Here is a 25,583-nt window from a genome sequence, read left to right as displayed (position 1 = left end):
TGGATATCGGCACAGGGACGGAGTCGACATCTGAGCTAGTCCCATACTTCGAGCACAGACGTGGTGATCTCACTGTGGTACTCCAGTTCCCCACCACTGGTAATATCCAGTGCAGAACAACTTGCAAAAAGTGATTGTTGTTCACCAGCTAACTTGTGTCCACTGTACAGACTTCTATATAAGTAGACCGCCTGTTTAGCTGAGTGATAACATGTTTGTCTATCATACAGTGAGCCTGGGTTCAATTCTCAGCTGGGTTGGAGATTTTCTCCACTCATGGACTGGGTGTTGTGCTGTCCTCATCATCCTTTCATCAATACCACTGACATGAAAGTCGTCCAATGTGGCATCACCTGAAATAAGACTTGCACACGGCAGCCAAACTTCCCCAGATGGGGCCTCTCGGCCATCAATGCCACACGATCATTTCATTTTTTCTGTGTAAGTGTGAACACCATTAATCTGGTTGAGTGCATGAATGGGCATAGAATAACGATCCACCTCAGGGTATTCAGTACCCAGTTGCCTGAACATGATGTACAGCATAACTCAAAGATGCTCACTGTACCACATCAGCTGTTCAGCTATTTGGAGCCAACGACTTAGTACCAGTTTTACTGGACTGTGAAGAGGGGAACTTGGCCTCCAACACATCTTTGTGTCCTGATACCCTCCAATTCTGAATCTCCATTGTTTTTCCATAATACTTTTCATTTCATTTCTTAATTTCACTATTCATCTCTCTTCTCCCTTATCTGTGTTTGCTTCTCTCTCTGTCCTTATCTCTGGAATGATGCTGGCATGATGCTTATCAGTGCCTAATAAAAAATGTTAGCATTTGAAGACTCTCTTCTACTTTTGTATATATGTGTTAGAAATTATGCACATTTCACCTCCTGGCTGGCAAATCTGTCTCACAACTTATTAGTTTCATGAGTTGCATTTTCCTGTGACACAATAAATAAACATATGCAATTACACGAAGTATGTTAATATTATGTAAATGACCGCACGACTGCTACGGTCGCAGGTTCGAATCCTGGCTTGGCCATGGATGTTTGTGATGTCCTTAGGTTAATTAGGGGACTGATGACCTCAGAAGTTAAGTCCCATAGTGCTCAGAGCCATTTTTTTATGTAAATATATTTCTTTTACACTTGTGCCCTTTGCCAGCTTTTTTTTTTTAAAAAAAAAAAAGAAAAAATAGTAATATTTTGTTCTTATGTCTGAATTTTAGGATTCAAGATGGCCCTTGTGAAAATTATTTGGATGTTTGCTGCAAGAAACCACAGACTGTGGACAGGCCTATCACACCTACTCCACATATAAGAAGTGGCTGTGGCCGCCGTAACCCGGAAGGCGTGGGCTTCCGCATAACGGGCAACAATGACAATGAGGCACAGTTTGGGGAATTCCCTTGGATGGTGGCAATCCTCAGAGAAGAGAGCGTCAATGGAAACCCAGAGAAATTGAATGTTTATCAATGTGGTGGTTCACTGATACACCGTGAAGTTGTTCTGACTGCCGCTCATTGTGTAGCTGGGTAAGTATTCAGAGAGTTTGGCCTAAATTACGACTGTATTGTGTGTGTGTGTGTGTGTGTGTGTGTGTGTGTGTTAAAAAGATCATTCCATGATTGTCACGAGAGATTTTTTTTGTCCTTGGTGTTCTGATGAAAGCAATTTATTATTAGTCTAATTTGTGTTTGTAAAGAATGAATTTCATTGTCTCCTGCTATTTACTGTTTAGTACTATTAAAAAGAAGAAAAATGAAACCAGAGGCTCTCAGTAAATTTAAGGCTATTATTATGCATGTTGCATTCCCTTCATCATTTGATCCTAAGGAAATCGTTATCACTATGAGATACAAATCAAAATGACACTCTTTTAGCACAGATTTGAATGTCAGAAACATACAGTTTTATTAGCTAAAATGTTTCATTGACAAAGGGTTACAGGCCGATACAGTGTTCTGATGCAAGAGCTATTCATTCCTCTTCATTTGAGGTTACTTCATTCTCATAATTTCATGCATTTTTTTGAAAACTTCTTTGTAATACATTTAGTTAATTATTTCTGGGGACACATTCTGTCAAAATGATGCCCTAGATATCTGCGTATAATAATACACAACAGCTAAATATGACAAAATGAATATGACGTGTGCCTCAACGAGATAAAGATAGTGTCAGTACGGTGTAATAATCTCTGGCCCTAAAGGAAAGTGGTGTAATTTTGCCCTTAACGCATACTCGCCCTTCGAACAACCCAATAGCACTATGCGGGTGGCACCGCTATACACACACACACACACACACACACACACACACACACACACTTGGACTTAGTGACTTGTACGTGATATCTTTTCATATGGACAAGTTGTCTGTCCTAAGGAAAGATTGCCACTTGATTTCTGTATTGTATGCGAAACTACACATCTCATTAACAATAATTTGTTTTATAAAAATCTGCTCTTTTCTTCATTTGTGCAACTTTTTTCCTGCATTTTTCACACACTTTCCTCACATTCAGCTTCTCTGCTGAAAGGCATCAAATCTAGATCATTGGGCATTATTTCAACAACATCAAAAACCATCATTCTTTGGCCTTTTGTACATTCCTATTCAGACTTTGGCAAAGTTTGCCTGGAGGCTCAATCTGCATGGATGACCTGGTCAGTTGTCATTTTTCACAGAGTCCCTGCCTTTAAAAGAGAATATCTTATGTCATTCCTAGGCATGCAAACATGATAAGCACTTATTTACGTAAGTTTCGGACAGCAACTGGAATGTGTCCCTTACTGTCCTTTTATGTTTCATGAGGAACTTGATGTTTACAGATCACAAAGTGCTACACAAATAGGTCCTTAGTAAATGAGTAGGCTTGTTTCTTTTATGTTAGGATCCATATTGTTGAAATCTCATATTTCTTGACTTTAACTGGGAGTAGCTTAGAAACCCATTGCATGGCATTGTTCCACTAATTCTTTTATTTAATATTTATTTATTTATTAATCCATCTGTGGAAAATGTAAATTGTATGTATGTTGTCAACACACAAATACATAAAATATAGATGCAAAGCTACATAAATGTACACAACTACACCAATAAATAGATAAGGCTTACTGAGTTACCCATTTGGACACTGTATTTTACTTTTAAATTTAACATATAGCAAAGTGCCTCTTAACTGCAGTAATTAATCATTAGCATGATTATTAACAAAATTTAGACATTATTTTAGGTAATACTTTATGGTATAAAAACACTTTTGTAACATATAATTTTTTAGGGTATTCCTGAAGGCATGTATTTCACTTTTGCCTTTGATGTCTTTTGGTGGTTTATTGTATAGTTAATTCCATTATACAGCACAATATTTTGGTTTTTTAAATTTGAGATTTAAATGGTGGCTGGATCTGGTTAAATGTTCATGTAGAAACCTGTTTACTGGCTACTGATCAGTCTCTCTCTCTCTCTCTCTCTCTCTCTCTCTCTCTCTCTTTTTTAACGTGGATCACTGTTTGCAATATGTACTCACATGGAGCAGTCAAGAGTTCCACAGATTTAAACAACTCAGTGAAATGAGTTCTCTTGCTACTTCATGCCATAATTCATACAGCATTTATTATCTTTAAGATTGTTTGTTCTGTTGTGTTCATTTGTTCCCCAGAACATTATCCCATTATCTGCAGTGAAATATTTATATTGTGCTTCAAACAGTGGCAAATCCAGGGTGGAATGAAACAATATCATGGAAAGGGTAGTTGCTACACACTGTATCAGAGACACTGAGTCGCAGATGGGCACAACAAAAAGTCTGTCTGAAAGTGAGCTTTCGGCCAACAAAGCCTTTGTAAAACACACACACACACACACACACACACACACACACACACGTGACCAGCAGCACATGATGGGAGAGGCAACCAGGTGGGGGTAAGGAGGAGGCTGGGGTTGGGATAGCAGGAAAGGGGTGGGGGATGGTAAAGTTCTGCTGGTGGGAGCTTGCAAGGACAAAGTGGAGAGTAGGGCAGCTAGGTACATTTGGGAGGTTAGACAGAGAGGGGGATGGAGGGCAGATAGCCGAAAATGAGAGAAGTACAAAGACTTGTGTGCATTGGTGGAATAGAGGGCTGTGTAGTGCTGGAATTGGAACAGGGAAGGGGCTAGCTGGGTAAGGTCAGTGACTAACGAAGATTGAGGTCAGGAGGGTTCTGGGAATGCAGGATGTATTGCATGGTGAGCTCCCTGTACAGTTCAGAAAAGCTGTTGTTGGTGGAAGGAATCATGTGGCACAAGCTGTGAAGCAGTCACCGAAGTGAAGAACTTTGTTGGGTGGCATGCTAAGCAACTGGGTGCCCCAGTTGTTTCTTGGCCAAAGTTTATCAGTGGTCATTCATACGGACAGACAGCTTCTCAACATCTCCACTAATCTCCACTATATGGTGAATAGCAAGTATCCTTTTGATTATATTGTGTTTCAGATTATCAAGTGCACCTGCACGTGTAGTCCTTTCCTTTGTGTCATTATGTGAAGTGAAACCATTAAGCAAGATACTAGACACTTTCTTTAACAGAGTACCATTTTGAAATAAAAATAAAACCAGCAGACTCTTCTTCGCAATTTTATTTTACATGGAAGCCTGTACTTTAATGTACTTTTTAACATTATTCTCATCAATATTAAGGCACTTGTCATATTGTGCAGCCATATTTTGAATACCATCCTTGTAGAAACCTGTTGCAGGATTCAACAATAGCTTCAACTTTCTGCATTAAATCATCAACAATGACTAAAGGTCGCCCGTTTCATTCCTTATCATGATCATTTGTATGGTCACCTTTGAATGCTCTGACCCATATCTGTACTATTCCATCATTCACAAAGTTTTCTCCACAGAACTTCAAAATGGTACTTCCTTTAAAAACACACTGTACACCTTACCTGTCAGTTTACAACTGATCCATTTCCCATCCCTATTACTGTTGTTTCTCACTCATCTTAAATGTTTACTCATCTTAAATGTTTACTTTACCTTTTTTCTACAAGGGGCATCCAATAAATAAGTTTCCCTATTTTATAAAAAGACATTACACACAACTTATCATGTTGAAATAATTTTATTCACATTGCACACTGCTCCTGTTACTCTTCTACATAGTTGCCATGTTTTTCTACGCACTTTCTGTAACAAGACAAGAGTTTTTTTCCATTCCTGTGTTGTACCAGGTCTGGTTCTGTCCTTGAAACCAACTGTTCACTGTTGATGTGACTCCATCATTAGTGCTGAAGTACTTCCCTCCAGGATGACTGTTGAGTTGGGGGAATATGTGAAAATATCCTTGGGCAAGATCTGGTGAATATGGAGGATGATGAAACATTTTCCAGTTGAATCTTATCAGCTCTTGCTAGGTCATTCAAAGTGAACTAGACAGAGCATTATTATGAGGAAAGGGAACTTTGCAAGACAAAGGTCCAGGATGATGAAGTCACATAAGCAGTGAACAGCTGGTTAGGAGCACAGGACCTGACGTGACCTGGTACAACACTGGTTTGGAAAACTTTTGCCATGTTACCAAAAGTGTTCAGAAAAACATAGCGACTATGTAGAAAAGTAACAGAAGTATTGTACAATGCCAATAAAATTATTTTCACATGATAAATTGTGTGTAATATGTTTTTTTTTTTTTAAATATGGAAACTTACTTATTGGACAGTCCTCATAGAACAGAAAGTACTTCTTTCAGTATTTCAGTGAGGATGCAACCTTCTGTTAAGTCAATTAGAAGCAGGTTACAAATAATCAGCACTGGTTGAGAACTTCCACATTAAACTATATTCTTAATGTCATGAATAAGAAACAAATTAAGAGTGAAGATCAAAGACTGATATGTAGCATATGTTACTTTTAATTTTGTCAAATGTTCGGTACTCAATTTGAGTGTGCTCCTTCCTGCCTTTTCCATGTGCATCCTCCATGTCAGAGCTAATGTGTAGCATGCTTCTGTAATTGTTCATCATTCTCTTACAGTTGACATATGTGGGAGCAGAGCACAAAACGACAGATCTGTCTTTCTCTACATAAGAAACTGATTCTTCTTCAAGTCCTTGAAATATTTACATACTGTAACACAAAACCCTACATATTCACAATACGCTTACTGCAACCTTCCATAAATTTATGATAATATATGCTCTTGCACTTCTGGCCATTAAGATAGCAGCAACTGGTTTGATAGCACATAATACTCAATTTAGTAGGAGGAATACATGAGTAAATCTATAGGTGATCTGGGAATGTATGTGGTGTGACATGTAGTACACAGAGCTATCACCACTGGAAGGAGTAATGGCTCTGACTCAGCTGAGACACTGAACTGAGCTCTGATGACTATCACAGGTACATCATTCTGTGCTGCCTTAACTTTATACTAGAATTCGTCAATGGTAGCAGCTGGTGAGTACTTCTGTGCCAGTGTCTCAGCAACCTGTTACCAGATGTTTTTAATCAGTGAAAGATCTGGAGATAGTGTTGACTGAGGTAGTAATACACTCCTGGAAATGGAAAAAAGAACACTTTGATACCGGTGTGTCAGACCCACCATACTTGCTCCGGACACTGCGAGAGGGCTGTACAAGCAATGATCACACGCACGGCACAGCGGACACACCAGGAACCGCGGTGTTGGCCGTCGAATGGCGCTAGCTGCGCAGCATTTGTGCACCGCCGCCGTCAGTGTCAGCCAGTTTGCCGTGGCATACGGAGCTCCATCGCAGTCTTTAACACTGGTAGCATGCCGCGACAGCGTGGACGTGAACCGTATGTGCAGTTGACGGACTTTGAGCGAGGGCGTATAGTGGGCATGCGGGAGGCCGGGTGGACGTACCGCCGAATTGCTCAACACGTGGGGCGTGAGGTCTCCACAGTACATCGATGTTGTCGCCAGTGGCACACTGTTGCCCCTGGGGTATCGGCGAGGACCATTCGCAACCGTCTCCATGAAGCTGGGCTACGGTCCCGCACACCGTTAGGCTGTCTTCCGCTCACGCCCCAACATCGAGCAGCCCGCCTCCAGTGGTGTCGCGACAGGCGTGAATGGAGGGACGAATAGAGACGTGTCGTCTTCAGCGATGAGAGTCGCTTCTGCCTTGGTGCCAATGATGGTCGTATGCGTGTTTGGCGCCGTGCAGGTGAGCGCCACAATCAGGACTGCATACGACCGAGGCACACAGGGCCAACACCCGGCATCATGGTGTGGGGAGCGATCTCCTACACTGGCCGTACACCACTGGTGATCGTCGAGGGGACACTGAATAGTGCACGGTACATCCAAACCATCATCGAACCCATCGTTCTACCATTCCTAGACCGACAAGGGAACTTGCTGTTCCAACAGGACAATGCACGTCCGCATGTATCCCGTGCCACCCAACGTGCTCTAGAAGGTGTAAGTCAACTACCCTGGCCAGCAAGATCTCCGGATCTGTCCCCCATTGAGCATGTTTGGGACTGGATGAAGTGTCGTCTCACGCGGTCTGCACGTCCAGCACGTCCAGCACGAACGCTGGTCCAACTGAGGCGCCAGGTGGAAATGGCATGGCAAGCCGTTCCACAGGACTACATCCAGCATCTCTAGGATTGTCTCCATGGGAGAATAGCAGCCTGCATTGCTGCGAAAGGTGGATATACACTGTACTAGTGCCGACATTGTGCATGCTCTGTTGCCTGTGTCTATGTGCCTGTGGTTCTGTCAGTGTGATCATGTGATGTATCTGACCCCAGGAATGTGTCAATAAAGTTTCCCCTTCCTGCGACAATGAATTCACGGTGTTCTTATTTCAATTTCCAGGAGTGTATAATACCTTCTGTAATCAGGTAGGATAGGAAGGTGCAATCTCGTGTTGTCTTCTCGAAAAGTGACTTCATACAGACCAGCAACATAGGGCACAGTTGTGGTGTCACCGCCAGACACCACACTTGCTAGGTGGTAGCCTTTAAATCGGCCGCGGTCCGTTAGTATACGTCGGACCCGCGTGTCGCCACTGTCAGTGATTGCAGACCGAGCGCCGCCACACGGCAGGTCTAGAGAGACTTCCTAGCACTCGCCCCAGTTGTACAGCCGACTTTGCTAGCGATGGTTCACTGACAAATTATGCTCTCATTTGCCGAGACGATAGTTAGCATAGCCTTCAGCTACATCATTTGCTACGACCTAGCAAGGTGCCATTACCAGTTACTATTGATGCTGTAAAACATGTACCGTCAAGAGCGATGTTCACCAATTATGGATTAAAGTTATGTATTCCAGCAGCTACGTACGTTTTTTGTTAGTCTCATTTCCTTGACCTGTTCCAGACCTCACGCCAGCCTGCGTGAGCTAAAACGCGTGCCTTTCGGCTTCCTCTCATAGTGGGTTGGCTCTCTTGCCAATCCACAACAACAGTCATCAGCATTAGTGGAGTAATGCAACTGAGTACTTGAGCTGGAGGTGACTGTGTCGTGGCACCCTATGTTGTCACATCAATTGCTTTGCCTGAATGAAGATGACAAATGCAATCTCACAATGTTTGTGAGAATAGAAAAGACCTGTCTCTTCATGGTGAGAGATCACAATAAAACAATTCTACAATGTCTAGATGTTTATCGATTATACCGAGTCCATCTGCAAGAGATTGGCCGGCTAGAAGAGGCGTCTGGCCACGGCTGCCGGGGTGGTGGCTCTGTATGCTTCCAAGCCGTGTGCTGAACTGACCTTTGCCCGCAGTGTGCCGCCCTATCCAGCCCGTTTGGTGGACGTATCTGCCGGAACTATTTGCGATCACGTGCCTGGCGTATCAAATTAGTTCCTGGGGTACCTGTGACCTCTGGTGAAGTTGTTCTGAAGGCTCCGTGAACGGGTAGTGGTCCCTGGCAGCCATTGGTGGAGAGCTGGTGTTGTGTTGTAGTCACTGGTAAATATTTGTGTTGACAATGCAGATGACTGAGGTTTTCCTGGTGAATGTACGTCCTGTGATGTAGACATCCTGTGTCGGTTGGACATGGATGCCGATGCAGTAGGCGCTGTGATGTATGAAGTGGACAGCCACAGCACACACGACCATGGTTGCTGTGCTGCCAGGCTGCAGTGATCCAGACAGTACTGTCCATGTGGATATTTGTCGTGCTGCAAATGAGTCCATTTCGTGACCAAAGGATTGTACAATTCTACACAGCCTATTAACAAGTATCTGTTGACGAGGGTGAAATCCTATACTGCTTGGAGTATGGCTGTCCTGAACACATTTACTCTATACTTGCATGCAAGCTAGATTTCCTGACCAATGTGAGTAGCAGTATTGCAGAATGATAAAGCAGGCTCGGTAAACCACGATCCTGCCACTGTCAAATGTTGACACATTTTAGTACGTATTTCTCGTTCTTACCATACGTGAGACACTTCATGATTTACTCACAAACAGCCACCTCCAATTGCAGTTTCTGAATGAGAAACCTTCTCCATAATCTTTTATTGTGTACAGATAGTGGATGATGTCACTTCTACTTGTTCAATGTGGCTGCACTGAAATGGTAATCATTTCTATACCCAAGTGTTCAGTATGGTGGACATGTACATAAACCTCTACTATTCTGAAGCATTTAGGAAGCTCACCAATGATGTGAGAAATGTGTGCTGGAGAGAAAATTCGCTAGGAATTTTGCAAGTATATGTATCACGTTACTAAGCAGAATATTGTTGACAGATCTCCCACAAAACCAGAAGAAATTCTGGCAATTTGTAAAAGCCGTTAGTAGTATCAAAGTCAGTGCAGACATTCATGAGGGAAGATAACAAAGGATTGGTACTGGCCCCTCTTGTTTCCAACCTACATAAATGGTAGTGCAATGGCTTTAAATCTTGATTAAATCTTTGCTGACAACACAAACTTACTAGTCAAGCTTCCAAACTCAACAGTGGCAGATTCATCTCATGTAAGCCTACTAATCTAACAGTTCATATTATTCTGCATCTACAGCTATTCCCTGCAAACCACTGTGAGTTGCCTGCTAGAGGATACTTTTCAATAATATAATGATAATAATAATAATAATAATAAAATAGCATTAAAGATTCCAATACCACAACAGATAAATGCAGACTTTCCAAACAACAAATAGAAACAGTAGATCACATCACAAGCGGATGTACAATACTAGCAAATACAGAATACCCCAGAAGACATGACAATGTAGCAAAAATAATACATCAACAACTTGCCATACAACATAAACTAATAAAACAACACGTTCCCACAGACAAGTATGCACCACAAAATGTACTGGAGAATGATGAATACACATTATACTGGAACAGAACCATTATAACAGATAAAACACCACCACATAACAAACCTGACATCATACTCACCAATAAAAAGAAGAAATTAACACAACTAATCGAAATATCCATACCCAATACAACAAATATACAGAAGAAAACAGGAGAAAAAATTGAAAAATACATCCAACTGGCTGAGGAAGTCAAGGACATGTGGCATCAGGATAAAGTTGACATCATACCGATTATACTATCAACTACAGGAGTCATACCACACAATATCCACCATTACTTCAACGCAATACAGCTACATCCAAACGTATATATACAACAACAGAAATCTGTAATTATTGATACATGTTCAGTTACCCGAAAGTTCCTAAATGCAATGTAACATATACCGTACAGTTAAAAGGAAGTCACACTTGATCAAGGTCCGCGTCACTTTCCATTTGTAACCAGACATAATGTCTGAGACAAGAAAGAGAAATAATAATAATAATAAACCCCGTGGAGCCCCGGGAAAAGAATAGGCCTTCGGTATGTTCTGCCAGTCGTAAAAGGCGACGAAAAGATCAAACCACTAATAGGGCTAACCCCCCTTTTAGTGTGATTAGTTGGTTCAGGACAGAAATAATGAAGCCTCGGACAAGCGCTGTCATGGTCGGGGACGACGCTTGAACCCTATGCCCATCCACAATGGTAACGACACAGCAAGCCACACGGAAAATGATTTAAATCCAAATAGAGGTGTTTTGCAGGATATGCTCCCTGCAACCACTCTAGAAGAAAAACAAAGACAGAGGATGAGATGGTCAGATGAAGTTATCCGACACCTCATGTTCTGTTATTACCAAGCAACAAACTTGAGAACCAACACAACTGGATACAGATCACAAGTATACACAACATTTATTACCAGAGACCCAGAATTAAAATTTTTAACAGAACAACGACTAGCTGATCAGATCCGTGTAATAATCAAAAATAACAGGATACCCCAGTCAGAATTAGAAAACATCAAACAACAAGTGCAACAAATACTGGAAAAAAATAATGTGAAATCAGAAGGAGAAGAAAATACAGTAATGGACTCAAACATCCCAGAGCAAACAAACAAAGAACACAACACATCAATTAAACAATCAGAGGAAAACGAAATCTTAAGACAGCCACCAGACCAAGCACAAATAGAACATGAAGTGACACACATGTTAGATATAGAAGAAAAATTTCAGTTGACATATATAGAATACAAAGACACAAATACAGACATTAGACCATTCTTGCATAGACCACCAAATAACCCACAAGTCGAAACAACAATAACAACTATCAACACAATCATACACAACAAAATAAATGAAAATACAACTATGGAAGAGTTACAACTACTGGTTTATATAGGAGCACTCACTACACTAAATATACACACTAGGCAGAGATCAGAACAAACCAACACACAGAAGAAACCCACAAAACCAGCTTGGCAACACAGGCTACAGAGCAGAATAGAAAAACTGAGAAAAGACATCGGACAGCTACACAATTTATAAGAAATGAAATATCAGACAAAAAACGAAAAAGGTCAGGTAAAATCTCACAACAAGAAGCGATAGAGCAATTAGATGAAAAGAAGCAGAAATTACAAGCATTGGCCAAACGACTTAGAAGATACAAGAAAAGTGAAAATAGAATGAAACAAAACCAAACATTGAACACAAACCAAAAGAAATTTTATCAGACAATAGATAACACACACATTAAAATAGACAACCCACCAAACATAACAGACATGGAACACTTCTGGAGCAACATATGGTCAAACCCGGTACAACATAACAGGCATGCACGGTGGATACAAGCAGAAACAGACACATACAAGATGATACCACAAATGCCTGAAGTGATAATTTTGCAACATGAAGTCACCTGAGCAATTAATTCTACACACAATTGGAAAGCCCCTGGAAAAGATAAAATAGCAAATTTCTGGCTAATGAAGTTCACCTCAACACATTCACATCTAACTAAATTATTTAACAGTTACATTGCAGACCCATACACATTCCCTGATACACTTACACATGGAATAACTTATCTGAAACCTAAAGATCAAGCAGACACAGCAAATCCAGCAAAATATCACCCCATAACATGCCTACCAACAATATACAAAATATTAACTTCAGTCATTACACAGAAATTAATGACACATACAACACAGAACAAAATTATAAATGAAGAACAAAAAGGCTGTTGCAAAGGAGCTCGAGGATGTAAAGGGCAACTAATAATAGACGCAGAGGTGACATATCAAGCTAAAGCTAAACAAAGGTCGCTTCACTACACATACATTGATTACCAAAAAGCTTTTGATAGTGTACCCCACTCATGGTTACTACAAATATTGGAAATATACAAAGTATATCCTAAATTGATACAGTTCCTAAACATAGTACTGAAAAATTGGTAAACCACACTTAATATCCAAACAAATTCAAATAATATCACATCACAGCCAATACAGATTAAGCGTGGAATATACCAAGGAGACTCATTAAGTCCTTTCTGGTTCTGCCTTGCTCTGAACCCACTATCCAACATGCTAAATAATACAAATTATGGATACAATATTACTGGAACATACCAACACAAAATCACACATTTGCTATACGTGGATGATCTAAAACTACTGGCAGCAACAAATCAACAACTCAACCAATTACTAAAGATAACAGAAGTATTCAGCAATGATATAAATATGGCTTTTGGAGCAGACAATTGTAAGAAAAATAGCATAGTCAAGGGAAAACACACTAAACAAGATGATTACATATTGGATAACCACAGCGACTGCATAGAAGCGCTGGAAAAAACAGATGCCTATGAATATCTAGGATACAGACAAAAAATAGGAATAGATAATACAAATATTAAAGAAGAACTAAAAGAAAAATATAGACAAAGACTAACAAAAATACTGAAAACAGAATTGACAGCAAGAAACAAGACAAAAGCTATAAATACTTATGCTATACCAATATTGACCTACTCATTTGGAGTAGTGAAATGGAGTAATACAGACCTAGAAGCACCCAATACACTTACATGATCACAATGCCACAAATATAGAATACATCACATACATTCAGCAACAGAAAGATTCACATTAAGCAGAAAGGAAGGAGGTAAGGGACTTATCGACATAAAAAACCTACATTATGGACAGGTAGACAATTTAAGAAAATTCTTTATAGAACGAGCAGAAACTAGCAAAATACACAAAGCAATCACTCATATAAATACATCGGCTACACCATTGCAATTTCATAACCACTTCTACAACCCTTTAGATCACATAACATCAACAGATACACCGAGCAAGGTGGCGCAGTGGTTAGCACACTGGACTCGCATTCGGGAGGACGACGGTTCAATCCCGTCTCCGGCCATCCTGATTTAGGTTTTCCGTGATTTCCCTAAATCGTTTCAGGCAAATGCAGGGATGGTTCCTTTGAAAGGGCACGGCCGATTTCCTTCCCAATCCTTCCCTAACCCGAGCTTGCGCTCCGTCTCTAATGACCTCGTTGTCAACGGGATGTTAAACACTAACCACCACCATCAACAGATACGAAGAAAGTAAATTGGAAAAAGAAAACACTACATGGCAAGCACCCGTATCATCTAACACAGCCACACATCAATCAAGACCGATCCAACACATGGCTAAGAGAAGGCAATATATTCAGTGAGATGGAAGGATTCATGATTGCAATACAGGATCAAACAATAAACACCAGATATTACAGCAAGCATATTATTAAAGATCCCAATACCACAACAGATAAATGCAGACTTTGCAAACAACAAATAGGAACAGTAGATCACATCACAAGCGGATGTACAATACTAGCAAATACAGAATACCCCAGAAGACATGACAATGTAGCAAAAATAATACATCAACAACTTGCCATACAACATAAACTAATAAAACAACACGTTCCCACATACAAGTATGCACCACAAAATGTACTGGAGAATGGTGAATACAAATTATACTGGAACAGAACCATTATAACAGATAAAATAACACCACATAACAAACCTGACATCATACTCACCAATAAAAAGAAGAAATTAACACAACTAATCGAAATATCCATACCCAATACAACAAATATACAGAAGAAAACAGGAGAAAAAATTGAAAAATACATCCAACTGGCTGAGGAAGTCAAGGACATGTGGCATCAGGATAAAGTTGATATTATACTGATTATACTATCAACTACAGGAGTCATACCACACAATATCCACCAGTACATCAACGCAATACAGCTACATCCAATCGTATATATACAACTACAGAAATCTGTAATTATTGATACATGTTCAATTACCCGAAAGTTCCTAAATGCAATGTAACATATACCGTACAGTTAAAAGGAAGTCACGCTTGATCAAGGTCCGCGTCACTTTCCATTTTTGACCAGACATAACATCTGAGAAGAGAAAGAAGAAGTAATAATAATACAAATTAATTTTTATGTGAAATATAAAAACATAAAAAATATATTTTATATAAAATATTTTTATATAGTAGTTGAACAATAATAACAACAACAACAATTATTATTATTATTATTATTATTATTATTATTATTGGTGTTTTATCCTTAAAGAGCGCAGTTGGACTAAACTACATGGCCAATTCCTTTTGCTGCCTTCCTTGCTACTCAAACTTCCCTCATTCGCATGCTGTGTTTGTTTCCAGTCCCTTGTCCGTGCTTCTTGTCGGCTTCGTGTCTTCGGCTTCATCTTGATTGTCTTTTTGGTTGCCCATATTTCTTTCATCTACTGGCTGTGATCTTGCGTGCATTCTTCAGTCCATTTTATGCCTGTTCATTTGTCTCAGTGTATCTGATGTAGTTTGCTTTTCTTAATGATGTTTCTGAATTTTATTCTGTCGTTTATTGTGTCTGCTGTTATGTTGAGTTGGTTCAGGTTGTTTTTTTACCTCTGCCACCCATTTGTTGTTTCTAGTGGTTACCCAGTCAAAGATCTGTTTGGTCAGTCTGCGTGATGGCATTCTGTATAGGTGTCCACAGAATTGTAGTCTGCGTTTTTTAATCTTTTCTGTGATTATCTCTGTATGTTTGTATAGTTTCTCTGTAGTTTCTTGATCCATATTCCATTGTTGTTAGCTGTGCCAAATATTTTCCTAAGTATTTTCCATTCTACTTTTTCTAGTTGTCATACGTGTATGCCCTAGGATTAGTGTGGTCTCTGCTGCACACAGTGCCTCAGGGAGCACCACTGTGTCATAGTGGCATAATTTGGCTTTTTGTGAGATAGACTTCTTGTTGTAATGACTCCACACTACTTTGTATGCCTTGTCCAGTTTAGTTTTTCTTTCTTTGTTTGAGTCTCTGTTATGTCCGCTCATTTGTAGTGTTTCACCGAGGTATTTGAAGTTTGCCATTTTGTAAATCGCGCCATACTTTGTGTTCAGAGATGACAGTTTCTTTGTGCTCATAAACTGTGTCTTTTTGTAAGAGATCTGTAGTCCAGTTCTGGAAGCGATTTTATGTAGTTTTTCAATAGCGCCTTTTGTTTCGTTTATATCTTTTGTGGCAATCACCATATCGTCTGAGAAAGCCAGGCATTTAATCTGTAGGTTTCCTAGGGTTATCCCCTGTTGTGATGTTTCCCATTCTTTTATTACTTTATCTAACACTAGATTGAAGAGGATAGGTGAGAGGCCATCACCGTGTCGGACACCTGTGCGAATTTCAAAGGGCTCTGATAGTTCACCACAAAACTTTGCTTTGGAGGTCATGTTGGTCAAGGTTTGTTCTATGGTAGTCCATGTTTTGTTGTCTACTTTGTATTCTGCTAGAATTTTGAAGAGAGTTTTCCGGTTGATAGTCGTACACCTCTTTGAAGTTGACAGAGGTAAGGATCAGGTTCTGTTTGTGTTGTAAAATCATTTTCAGGTTCCAAATTTGTTCCGCACAAGACCACCCTTTACGGAAGCCTGCTCGGTATTCCCCAATCAAGTAGTCGGTCTGGCATTCTAGTCTGTTTAGTAAAGCTTTAGAGAGATCTTGTATGTGACCGGTAGTAGGGATATTCCTCTGTAGTTGTTCGGGTCAGTCTTGTCACCTTTTTTGTGTAGTGGGTGTATCAGGGCAGTTTTCCAGTCATCAGGAATTTTCATGGTCTTCCAGATATCTTCCAAGATCCTGTGGATGTCTTTGGTGAGTTCTGCTTCTTGTAACTTCCAGATTTCCGCAATGATACAGTCTTCTTCTGGTGCTCTACGATTCTTGAGTGACTTGATTATTTCTTTAACTTCTTTTAGAATTGGAGGTTCACTATCTAGATTGTACATGCTCGTTTCTGTCATCATTTCTTCCATAGGGGTGTCCAGGTTGAGGAGTTTTTGAAAGTACTTTGCCAGAATGTCACAATTGTTTTTGGTATTGGTTTCTAGGATTCCATCCGGTCTTCTGAAGCACAAGTTGGGTGGTTGATATCCAGTCAAATTTTCTCTGAACGTTCTGTAGAAGTTTCTTGTATTGTTCTTCGTGACGTCCGATTCGATCTCCATCAGTCGCCGTTTATCATACTGTCGTTTTTCACTGCGAATGATTTTGCTTGATTGTTTCTGTATTTTCAGGAAGTTCATCCAATTCTCTTGGGATTTATGGATACTAAATTTTTTCCATGGACTGACTGATTCGTTGGTCAATAGCTTGGTCACGTGTGTGGTTCCACCAATGGTGTTTCCTCGTGTGTGGTGCTTGTGCCAGTTTCATGGCCTCTCGGATTCTTCCTGAAAGTTGTGTCGAGTCTGTCATTTTCTCCATTTTAATTTTTTCTAATATATGTGTCTGGTTTAAAGTAAGGTATTCTGGATCTGGTCTAACAATTTTATTCTCCTGGAGCTTTTTGTTGGGCAAAAGACGAATCCTGATCTGTAGTAGGTGGTGGTCTGAGCCGAAGTAGCCTTTACGTGTGTCTATGTTCAAAATTTCTTTTTGTGAGTCTTTCTGGACTATTACGTGGTCGATTTGTAGTTCTTGCTTTCCGCTGGGGAATTTCCATGTGGTAAGTTTCCGTGTTGGTTTCTTGAATTTTGTTGACATAATGGCGAGGTTGTGGCTTTTGCAAAATTCTATCAGGTGTTTTCCATTTTTGTTTGTGTCCTTGTATGCAGTAGGTTTTCCTGTGGTATGTCTGTATATCTTTTCTTTTCAGAGTTTAGCGTTGAAGTTATTATTATTATTATTATTATTATTATTATTATTATTATTATTCCTATGGGTCAACAGCCTGGTGTCAGTCTTTCAATTGGATGCCTCTTCAGCAGCTTGTGTGTCCCTAACCTGCCTCAGTTGTCCAATTGGGCACAGGGAAACTACAGTTTAACATGGAATCCAAACCATGTGCCATTTATGATGAGTCTTCAAACCAGCAAGAGGAAAATACTAGGTTAAAGGCAGACTAAAAAAGTCTGTGGCCCAACAAGAATTTGATCCTTGTATCTTTCGGTTTTGAGGCATACTCTTTACAGCTAGACCATCTGATTCCCCTCTCCACTCTTTAGAACCATTAAAACTACCAAAGTTTAATTGAAAAGTTGTTAATTTTATGTAATAACTGTGTGTGTATTGTAGGTTAGAAATCTTCAGCTATTTAAAGCACAAAGTAGAAAGTGAGAGAATCAGCAAGAAGTTTCTGCACTCAGCTTATTTCTCAGTGTTTACTGTTGGTTGTTCTCTTCTTATGGCAGTTATAGTTTGATGATTACTTCATGCAAAAAGCTGCAAAGAGGTGTCTGGGTTTGGTTTATCTGTATATCATATCAGTGAAACTATGAAGAAGGAAAATTTATTTAAGATTTTCTGCAGTTTCCACAATTTAACACACCTCTTGTCAAGTAGTGCCAACTTCGAACTTTCTCATGCCAAAATGTATCGCACACTGCCTGTGTGGACAAGAACAGTGATACAATAATTGGAGTACAGGGAGATGTTTACTTGATTGATGTGATCAATGACCTTGACCAGAGGGTTAAAATTCATTAATACTTCATTAAACCAAAAAAGAAATACAATGTTTTATTGATTTTATCTTTTAACAATTATGGAAAACAATACATATGATTATAATATTAAATCTGAATATTCATGGATTCACAACTGAGCAAAACTCTGAAGTGCATTGAAAATACTAAAACAATTATATCTCTTATAAAATAATTATCTTATACCACCTCCATGCTTCATCAGCGTACATCTGCATCAAAATTATAGAATATATACAATTTGCAATTTTGATCTGTTTGGATTACAGTGAATCAGGTTCTTTGATACCGTACTTGTCAAAGAAAGAGGTGAATTGACCACTTCCATTGCAACCACAAGGACTGTGTTCCAGTTATTAGGGTTTTTTTCTGTTCCATTCAGAGTAACAGGAAGAATGATTGCTTAAACATCACAGTGTAAGCTGTAATTACTCTAACTTCGTTTTCGCAATCAGTGTGAGAGCGATACGTAAGAGGTTTTAGTATGTTCCTAGAATCCTCACTTAAAGCTGATTCTTCAAACTTCGTAAGTAGGCTTTCTTGGGGTAGTTTGTGTCTATCTTGAAACATCTGACATTTCAGTTTTTTCAGCATCTCCACGATACTCTTCCATGGTAAGACAAATCTGTGATCATTCATGCTGATTTTCTAGGTATATATTTAATGTGACATTTGTGTATGTTTAATATAGCCGTTTGGTCCTATTTGATATGGGCCCCACACACTTGAGCAATTTTATAGTGTGGATCGTGCAAGGGGTTTGTAAGCAGTCTCCTTTGCAGACTGACTGAATTTCCTGAGTTTTCTACCAATGAAACAAAGTTTGCCACCTGCTTTTACTATCCTTACAAATTATTACACCATATTTGTATGAGTTGCCAGATAAAAATTGTAACTCATTGATATTGTAGTCATACAACTGCATATGTTTTCTTTTTGAACATTAAAAGCAAGCCACCACTTTGAAATCATATTGAGATCTATCTGAATACTTGTGCAGCTGTAATCAGAAAATAATTTATAATAGATAACTAGTCAGTGTCTGAGGTTACTATTAATATTGTCTGCAATATCATTAATATAAAAGATGAACAGCAAGAATCACAACAAACTTCTCTGGGGCACATCTGAAGTTACTTCATCTGTCAATGATTCTCCATCCGAGGTTACATGCTGTCTTTACTACCAAGAAATCTTCAGTCCAGTCACAAATTTCACATGATACCCCACATTATTGTATTTGAGATAATAAGTACATGTGTGGTGCTTTTGAAAAATAAAGAAATACGGGATCTACCCTACTGCTTTGATCCGTGGTTTTCAGCACGTCATGTCTGAGAAGTGTGAGTTAGGTTTCGCATGAGTAATTTTTTCCAAAATCTATAGTTGCTAGTATGGAGGAAATCATTCTGTTAAAATTTCCTCATCCCATTTGAGTTCAAAGTACAATCTCAGATTTTACAACAAATGCCAAGGATACTGGCCCGAGTTCTACGATCACTTCCGCTGCCCTTCTTATAGATGGATGTGACTTGTGTTTTCTTCCAATTATTAGACATGATTTTTGTTCAGTGTATCTACAGCATATTATTGTTAAAAGAAGGGCTAACTTGGCCTCAAATTCAGTATAGAATGTGATAAAGGTTCTGCTGGGCCTGAAACTTTATTCAGTTTTAAAGATTTCAGCTGCTGCTCAATGACACTGTCACTAACACATGTATCACTCATTTTTGCAGTGATGGAGAACCAAAATGGAGCTGTACTCCTGGATTTTCCATTGTTCAAGAACATTTGAAAGTGAAGTTCAACATTTCTGCTTTTGTCTTGATATCTTCAATTTCAGTTTGTTTCATCCACGATTGTCTAGTGTAACATTCCTGTTCTTGTGCAAGATGTAGAATGAATTAACCCCAAAAATCCTGGTTTTATGAGTGTGCGCTGAAATGTAATACCTCCAAATTCTTCATGTGAAAGATCTTAGTTCTGTAAATAAAAAAATGTTACCAGCATTCTACATCGTCATTCTTTTTAGCTCATATTTATTTCTCAACATAGTCACGCTGGTGACAAACACATTTCTCTCAAGGATAGACCACTTTGTTGAGACAGTCACTGCAGAATGTTTGACTTTGTTGACAGGATCACAACCTCACCTCTGGTTGCACAACCTCATCATCAGAGAGAAGTCCTTGAAGGTATTCTTGTTTTGGAAACAGGTGAAAATTGGATGGGGTCAAGTCTGGGCTGTATGCAGGATATTGATGACTGTGAACTAAAGGCATCAGATTGTTGCAGCATTTGTATGTCATCTGACATTGTCGTGCAGGAGGAGAGGGTGCTCCATGTGGGGGCCAGTGTTTTCTGTGGTTACAATCTCAGATACGGCACTCTGTTTTTCACGCAACAACATAGTCCCCCCCACCCCCCCCTGTGGATCCAGGGGTTAGAATAGGCCCGAGGTATTCCTGCCTGTCGTACGAGGTGACTGAAAGGAGTTTCATACATTTTGGCCTTTATGTGATGGTTCCCTGTGGGGTTTGACCTCCATTTTTCAAAATTTTCCTGAATAGTGAGCCAATTGTGAAAGGGCACCTTACATGGCACATTGTGTCCATCGTGCATTGAGATCTTTAGCCCACTTCCTCATCGTCGCATTGCAGTCCTCCCCATTCTCCATCTCTTGGGTGAGGACACCATCCTTGGTGTGTTTTCCACCGTGCACTATGCAGTGTCGATTTCTGCATTGACGATGGCCGTGGACTTCTTTGCACCTGATATCCCACACGGTAGCTAGTACATTGTGGTGGGGCCGCCATGTATCCTGTTGGTTGTAGCCCCCTGACCACACAGGGATCGCTCTGCTGATGCTGCGCCATTAACTCCTCACATTTGGCAAGAGGTAGATGTCCATCTCCCTGGGGCATCGGGACTCCCGGCAACGGCCATCCTGCCAGGTGGCCTTTGCTGCGGCTGGGTGTCACCCGTGGGGAGGGCTCCTGGTCGGAGTGGGTGGCATAACGGCGCATGACATGCGATGAAGCATAGTTCTTTATCTCTTGCTGGTGGTGAAGCACCAGCAGTCTCTAAGCGATCACAAGCTCAATTCGACACACAGAAGTATGACCCCAAATCATCCCTGCCCCCTCCTGGCCACACCATGGGAGGAATGTCAGGCTAAGGATGGCAGCAGACCTTATTCGCCCCGGTACCTTGTATGTTCCAGAGCTGACGGGGAATCTTTCATGATGATGAAGCCTCAGTTTTTTGCTGAGCATTTAGAGCACAAGTTCGGGGAGCTGGAGGTCTTGTCCAAAATGAGATCTGGGTCAGTCTTGATCAAAACAACATCCTCTGCCCAGCCACGGGAGTTATTCGCTTGTGACAAGCTGGGGGATGTTTCTGTAACCATCACGCCCCATAAGAGCTTAAATATGGTCCAGGGTATCATACTTCACAGAGACCTTCTTTTGCAGTCTGACAATGAGCTGCACGCCAATTTAGAGTGATGAGGTGTACATTTCGTCCAGCGTGTCCACCAGGGTTCGAAGGATAATCAGGTTGCCACCGGTGCCTTCATCTTGGCCTTTGAGGGTGATACATTGCCAGAGAAGGTCAAGGTGATGGTTTACCGGTGTGATGTAAAGCCCTATATCCCTCCCCCGATGCAGTGCTTTAGGTGCTGGAAGTTCAGCCATATGTCTTCCCATTGTACTTCCAGAGTCACATGCCGAGACTGTGGATGCCCATCACATCCTAATACGCCATGTGCTCTGCCTCCCATCTGTGTCAACTGTGGAGAGCACCATTCGCCTTGCTAGCCTGACTGCAGGATTCTCCAGAAAGGAAAATCATGGAGTACAGGACCCTGGACCGACTGACCTACACTGAGGCTAAGAGAAAATTTGAATGCCTATATCTTGTGTGTGTGACATTGTCTTACGCCGCCCCTACAACCTCCGACTGGGAAAGACAGACGACTCCCGCCAGTGGCTGAAGAGCCCAAAAGCAGCTGGTCGTTGGGCTTCACACTCATCCTCAGTCCCGGAGACTGAGCCAGTGAAGTCCTCCCAGCCAGGGAAACTCAAGGAGCAGCGAGAGAAATCCAAAATGAAAACTCCTAAGACCAAGGAAATTGCGGTGGAACCCACACCACTGCTACCTACTAGCTCTGCGGCTAAGGATGGGGTGATTTTGGCATCTGCTGAGGACCTAGATTTTGCCGTACCCTCATACACAATGGACAAAGACAGCTCAGGTAATAAATTGGAGGCGGCGGTGACTCTGAGGCGTAAACTGCCTCATTGAATGTTCCATGCCTTCCCAGTATCACGATGTCATCCTCCAGTGGAATTGCGGCGGTTTTTTCCACCACCTGGCTGAGCTACGGAAACTGTTAAGCTTTACACCTGCTATTTGCATTGCCCTCCAAGAAACATGGTTCCCAGCAATTCGGTCCCCTGCCCTCCGCAACTATAAGTGATATTACAGGAACTGTAGCGACTATAATCGAGTGTCAGGTGGAGTTTGCGTTTATGTCCTAAACTCGGTCTGTAGTGAACAAGTGCCCCTTCAAACCCCTCTTGAAGCTGTGGCTGTCAGGATAAGGACAACGCAGGAAATAACTGTCTGCAATGTGTATCTTCCTCCAGATGGTGCAGTACCCCAGAATGTATTAGCTGCACTGATTGATCAACTCCCTAAACCATTCCTACTTCTGGGAGATTTTAATGCCCATAACCCCTTGTTGGGTGGTACCATGTGTACTGGTCGAGGCAGAGATGTCGAAACTTTACCGTCGCAATTCGAACTCTGCCTCTTAAATACTGGGGCCGCCACACATTTCAGTGTGACTCATGGTAGTTACTCGGTCATTGATTTGTCAATCTACAGCCCAGGACTTCTCCCATCTATCCACTGGAGAGCACATGACAACCTGTGTGGTAGTGACCACTCCTCCATCTTCCTGTTAGGCATAGGGACGCCTGCCCAGATGGGCTTTGAACAAGGCGGACTGGGAAACTTTCACCTCTGCTGTCACTGCTGAATCTCCCCCACATGGTAACATTGATGTGATGGTTGAGCAGGTGACCAGCACAATTGATTCTGTGGCAGAAGACACAATCCCTCACTCTATAGGCTGCTCGAGACGTAAGGAAGTCCCTCGGTGGCCGCCGGAAGTCACTGATGCAATTAAGGAGTGTCAGCGAGCTCTACAACGGCGTAAGCCGCTTCTTTCCCTGGTTCACCTCATAGCTTTTAAACAGCTCCGTGCCCATGTTCACTAATGTATTAAACAATGGAAGGAGGAGTGTTGGGAAAGACCCGTCTCTACCATTGGGTGCCACATGTCGCCTTCCCAAGTCTGGACAAAGATCAAACATCTTTTCGGGTACCAGTCCCCAACAGCTGTCCCTGGTGTTACCATAAATGACGAGTTATGTACCAACACAAATGCAATTGCTGAGCACTTTGTTCGAGCCTCTGCGTTGGAGAATTACCCCCCAGCCTTTTGTGCACTCAAATGGTGGCTGGAAGGTAACATCCTCTCATTCACTAAACGCTGCAGTGAATCCTGTAACTCCCCATTTACAGAGTGGAAGCTCGTCAGTGCCCTCGCACATTGCCCCAACGCAGCTCCTATGCCTGGTCACATCCACAGCCAGATGATTAAACATCTCTCATCTGACTACAAGCGACATCTTATCATCATCTTCAACTGGCTCTGGTGCTATGGTGTCTTTCTATCACAATGGCAGGAGAGCACCATTATTCTGGTGCTCAAACCCTGTAAAAACCCACTTGATGTGGATAGCTATCATCCTGTCAGCCTCACCAACGTTCTTTGTAAGCTGCTGGAACGTGTGGTATGTCGGCGGTTGGGTTGGGTCGGGTCCTGGAGCCACGTGGCGTGTTGGCTCCTTGTCAGGGTGGCTTCTGCTAGGGTCGCTCTACCACAGATAATCTTGTGTCCATTGAGTCTGCCATCCAAACAGCCTTTTCCAGATAGCAACACCTGATTGCTGTCTCATACGACATGACTTGGTGACATCATATCCTTGCCACATTGTATGAGTGGGGTCTCCAAGGACCACTCCGGATTTTTATCCAAAACTTCCTGTCGCTCCGTACATTCCGTGTCCAAGTCGGTGACCCCCATAGTTCCATGCATATCCAGGAGAATGCATTTCCACAGGGCTCTGTATTGAGTGTCTCTCTATTTTTAGTGGCCATTAACTGTCTAGCAGCACATGTTGGGCCCTCCGTATTACCTTCTCTGTATGCAGACGACTTCTGCATTTCATACTGCTGCTACAGTACTGTTGATGCTACCGAGTGAGGTGACACAGTGATTAGCACACTGGACTCGCATTCGGGAGGACGACAGTTCAATCCCGTCTCCAGCCATCCTGATTTAGGTTTTCCGTGATTTCCCTAAATCGTTTCAGGCAAGTGCTGGGATGGTTCCTTTGAAAGGGCACAGCCGATTTCCTTCCCCATCCTTCCCTAACCTGAGCTTGCGCTCCGTCTCTAATGACCTCGTTGTCGACGGGATGTTAAACAACACTAACCTAACCTAACTGTTGATGCTGAGTGGCGCCTCCAGGGAGCTGCCCACAAGGCGCAGTCATGGGCTCTAGCCCACGGCTTCCAGTTTTCAGTTACAAAGTCGTGTGTCGTGCACTTCTCTCGGCGTCGTATCATTCATCCGGAACTCTCACTTTATGTTAATGATGATCCACTCACTGTAGTGGAGACATATCAGTTCCTAGGACTGGTTTTTGATACTCGATTGACTTGGCTCCCTCATCTTCGTCAGCTTAAGCAGAAGTGATGGCAGCACCTCAGTGCCCTCCGCTGCCTGAGCAACACCAATTGGGGTGCAGATCACTCTATGCTGCTGCAGCTTTACAGAGCCCTTGTCCAAACCAGAATTGACTATGGAAGTGAGGTTTATGGTTCGGCAGCACTTTCAGCATTGCATTTACTCGGCCCTGTGCACCACTGTGGGGTTCAATTATCAACAGGAGCTTTTAGGACAAGTCCAGTGACCAGCATCCTGGTGGAGGCTGGTGTCCCTCCACTGCAGATCAGACATGCGCAACTGCTCGCCAGCTATGCAGCACACATTCGTAGTTCCCCTGAGCATCCAAATTACCGTC

The 25,583-nt window shown here is 41.6% G+C and overlaps 1 protein-coding gene across 1 annotated transcript in view; it reads left to right on the top strand.

Annotated features, from left to right (window-relative positions):
• LOC124802541 (phenoloxidase-activating factor 2) overlaps nt 1-25,583 on the top strand; it is a 262,603-nt gene that overhangs the window by 200,950 nt on the left and 36,070 nt on the right. The window contains exon 3 of the mRNA XM_047263400.1: nt 1,238-1,543. Coding sequence (XP_047119356.1) covers nt 1,238-1,543 — 306 coding nt within the window. The remainder of the gene's footprint in view (nt 1-1,237; nt 1,544-25,583) is intronic.

This window comes from Schistocerca piceifrons, chromosome 6 (assembly GCF_021461385.2).
Source record: "Schistocerca piceifrons isolate TAMUIC-IGC-003096 chromosome 6, iqSchPice1.1, whole genome shotgun sequence".
Lineage (NCBI taxonomy): Eukaryota > Metazoa > Arthropoda > Insecta > Orthoptera > Acrididae > Schistocerca > Schistocerca piceifrons.
Note: the sequence above shows the minus strand (reverse complement) of the source record. Positions and strands in the feature narration are given on the sequence as shown.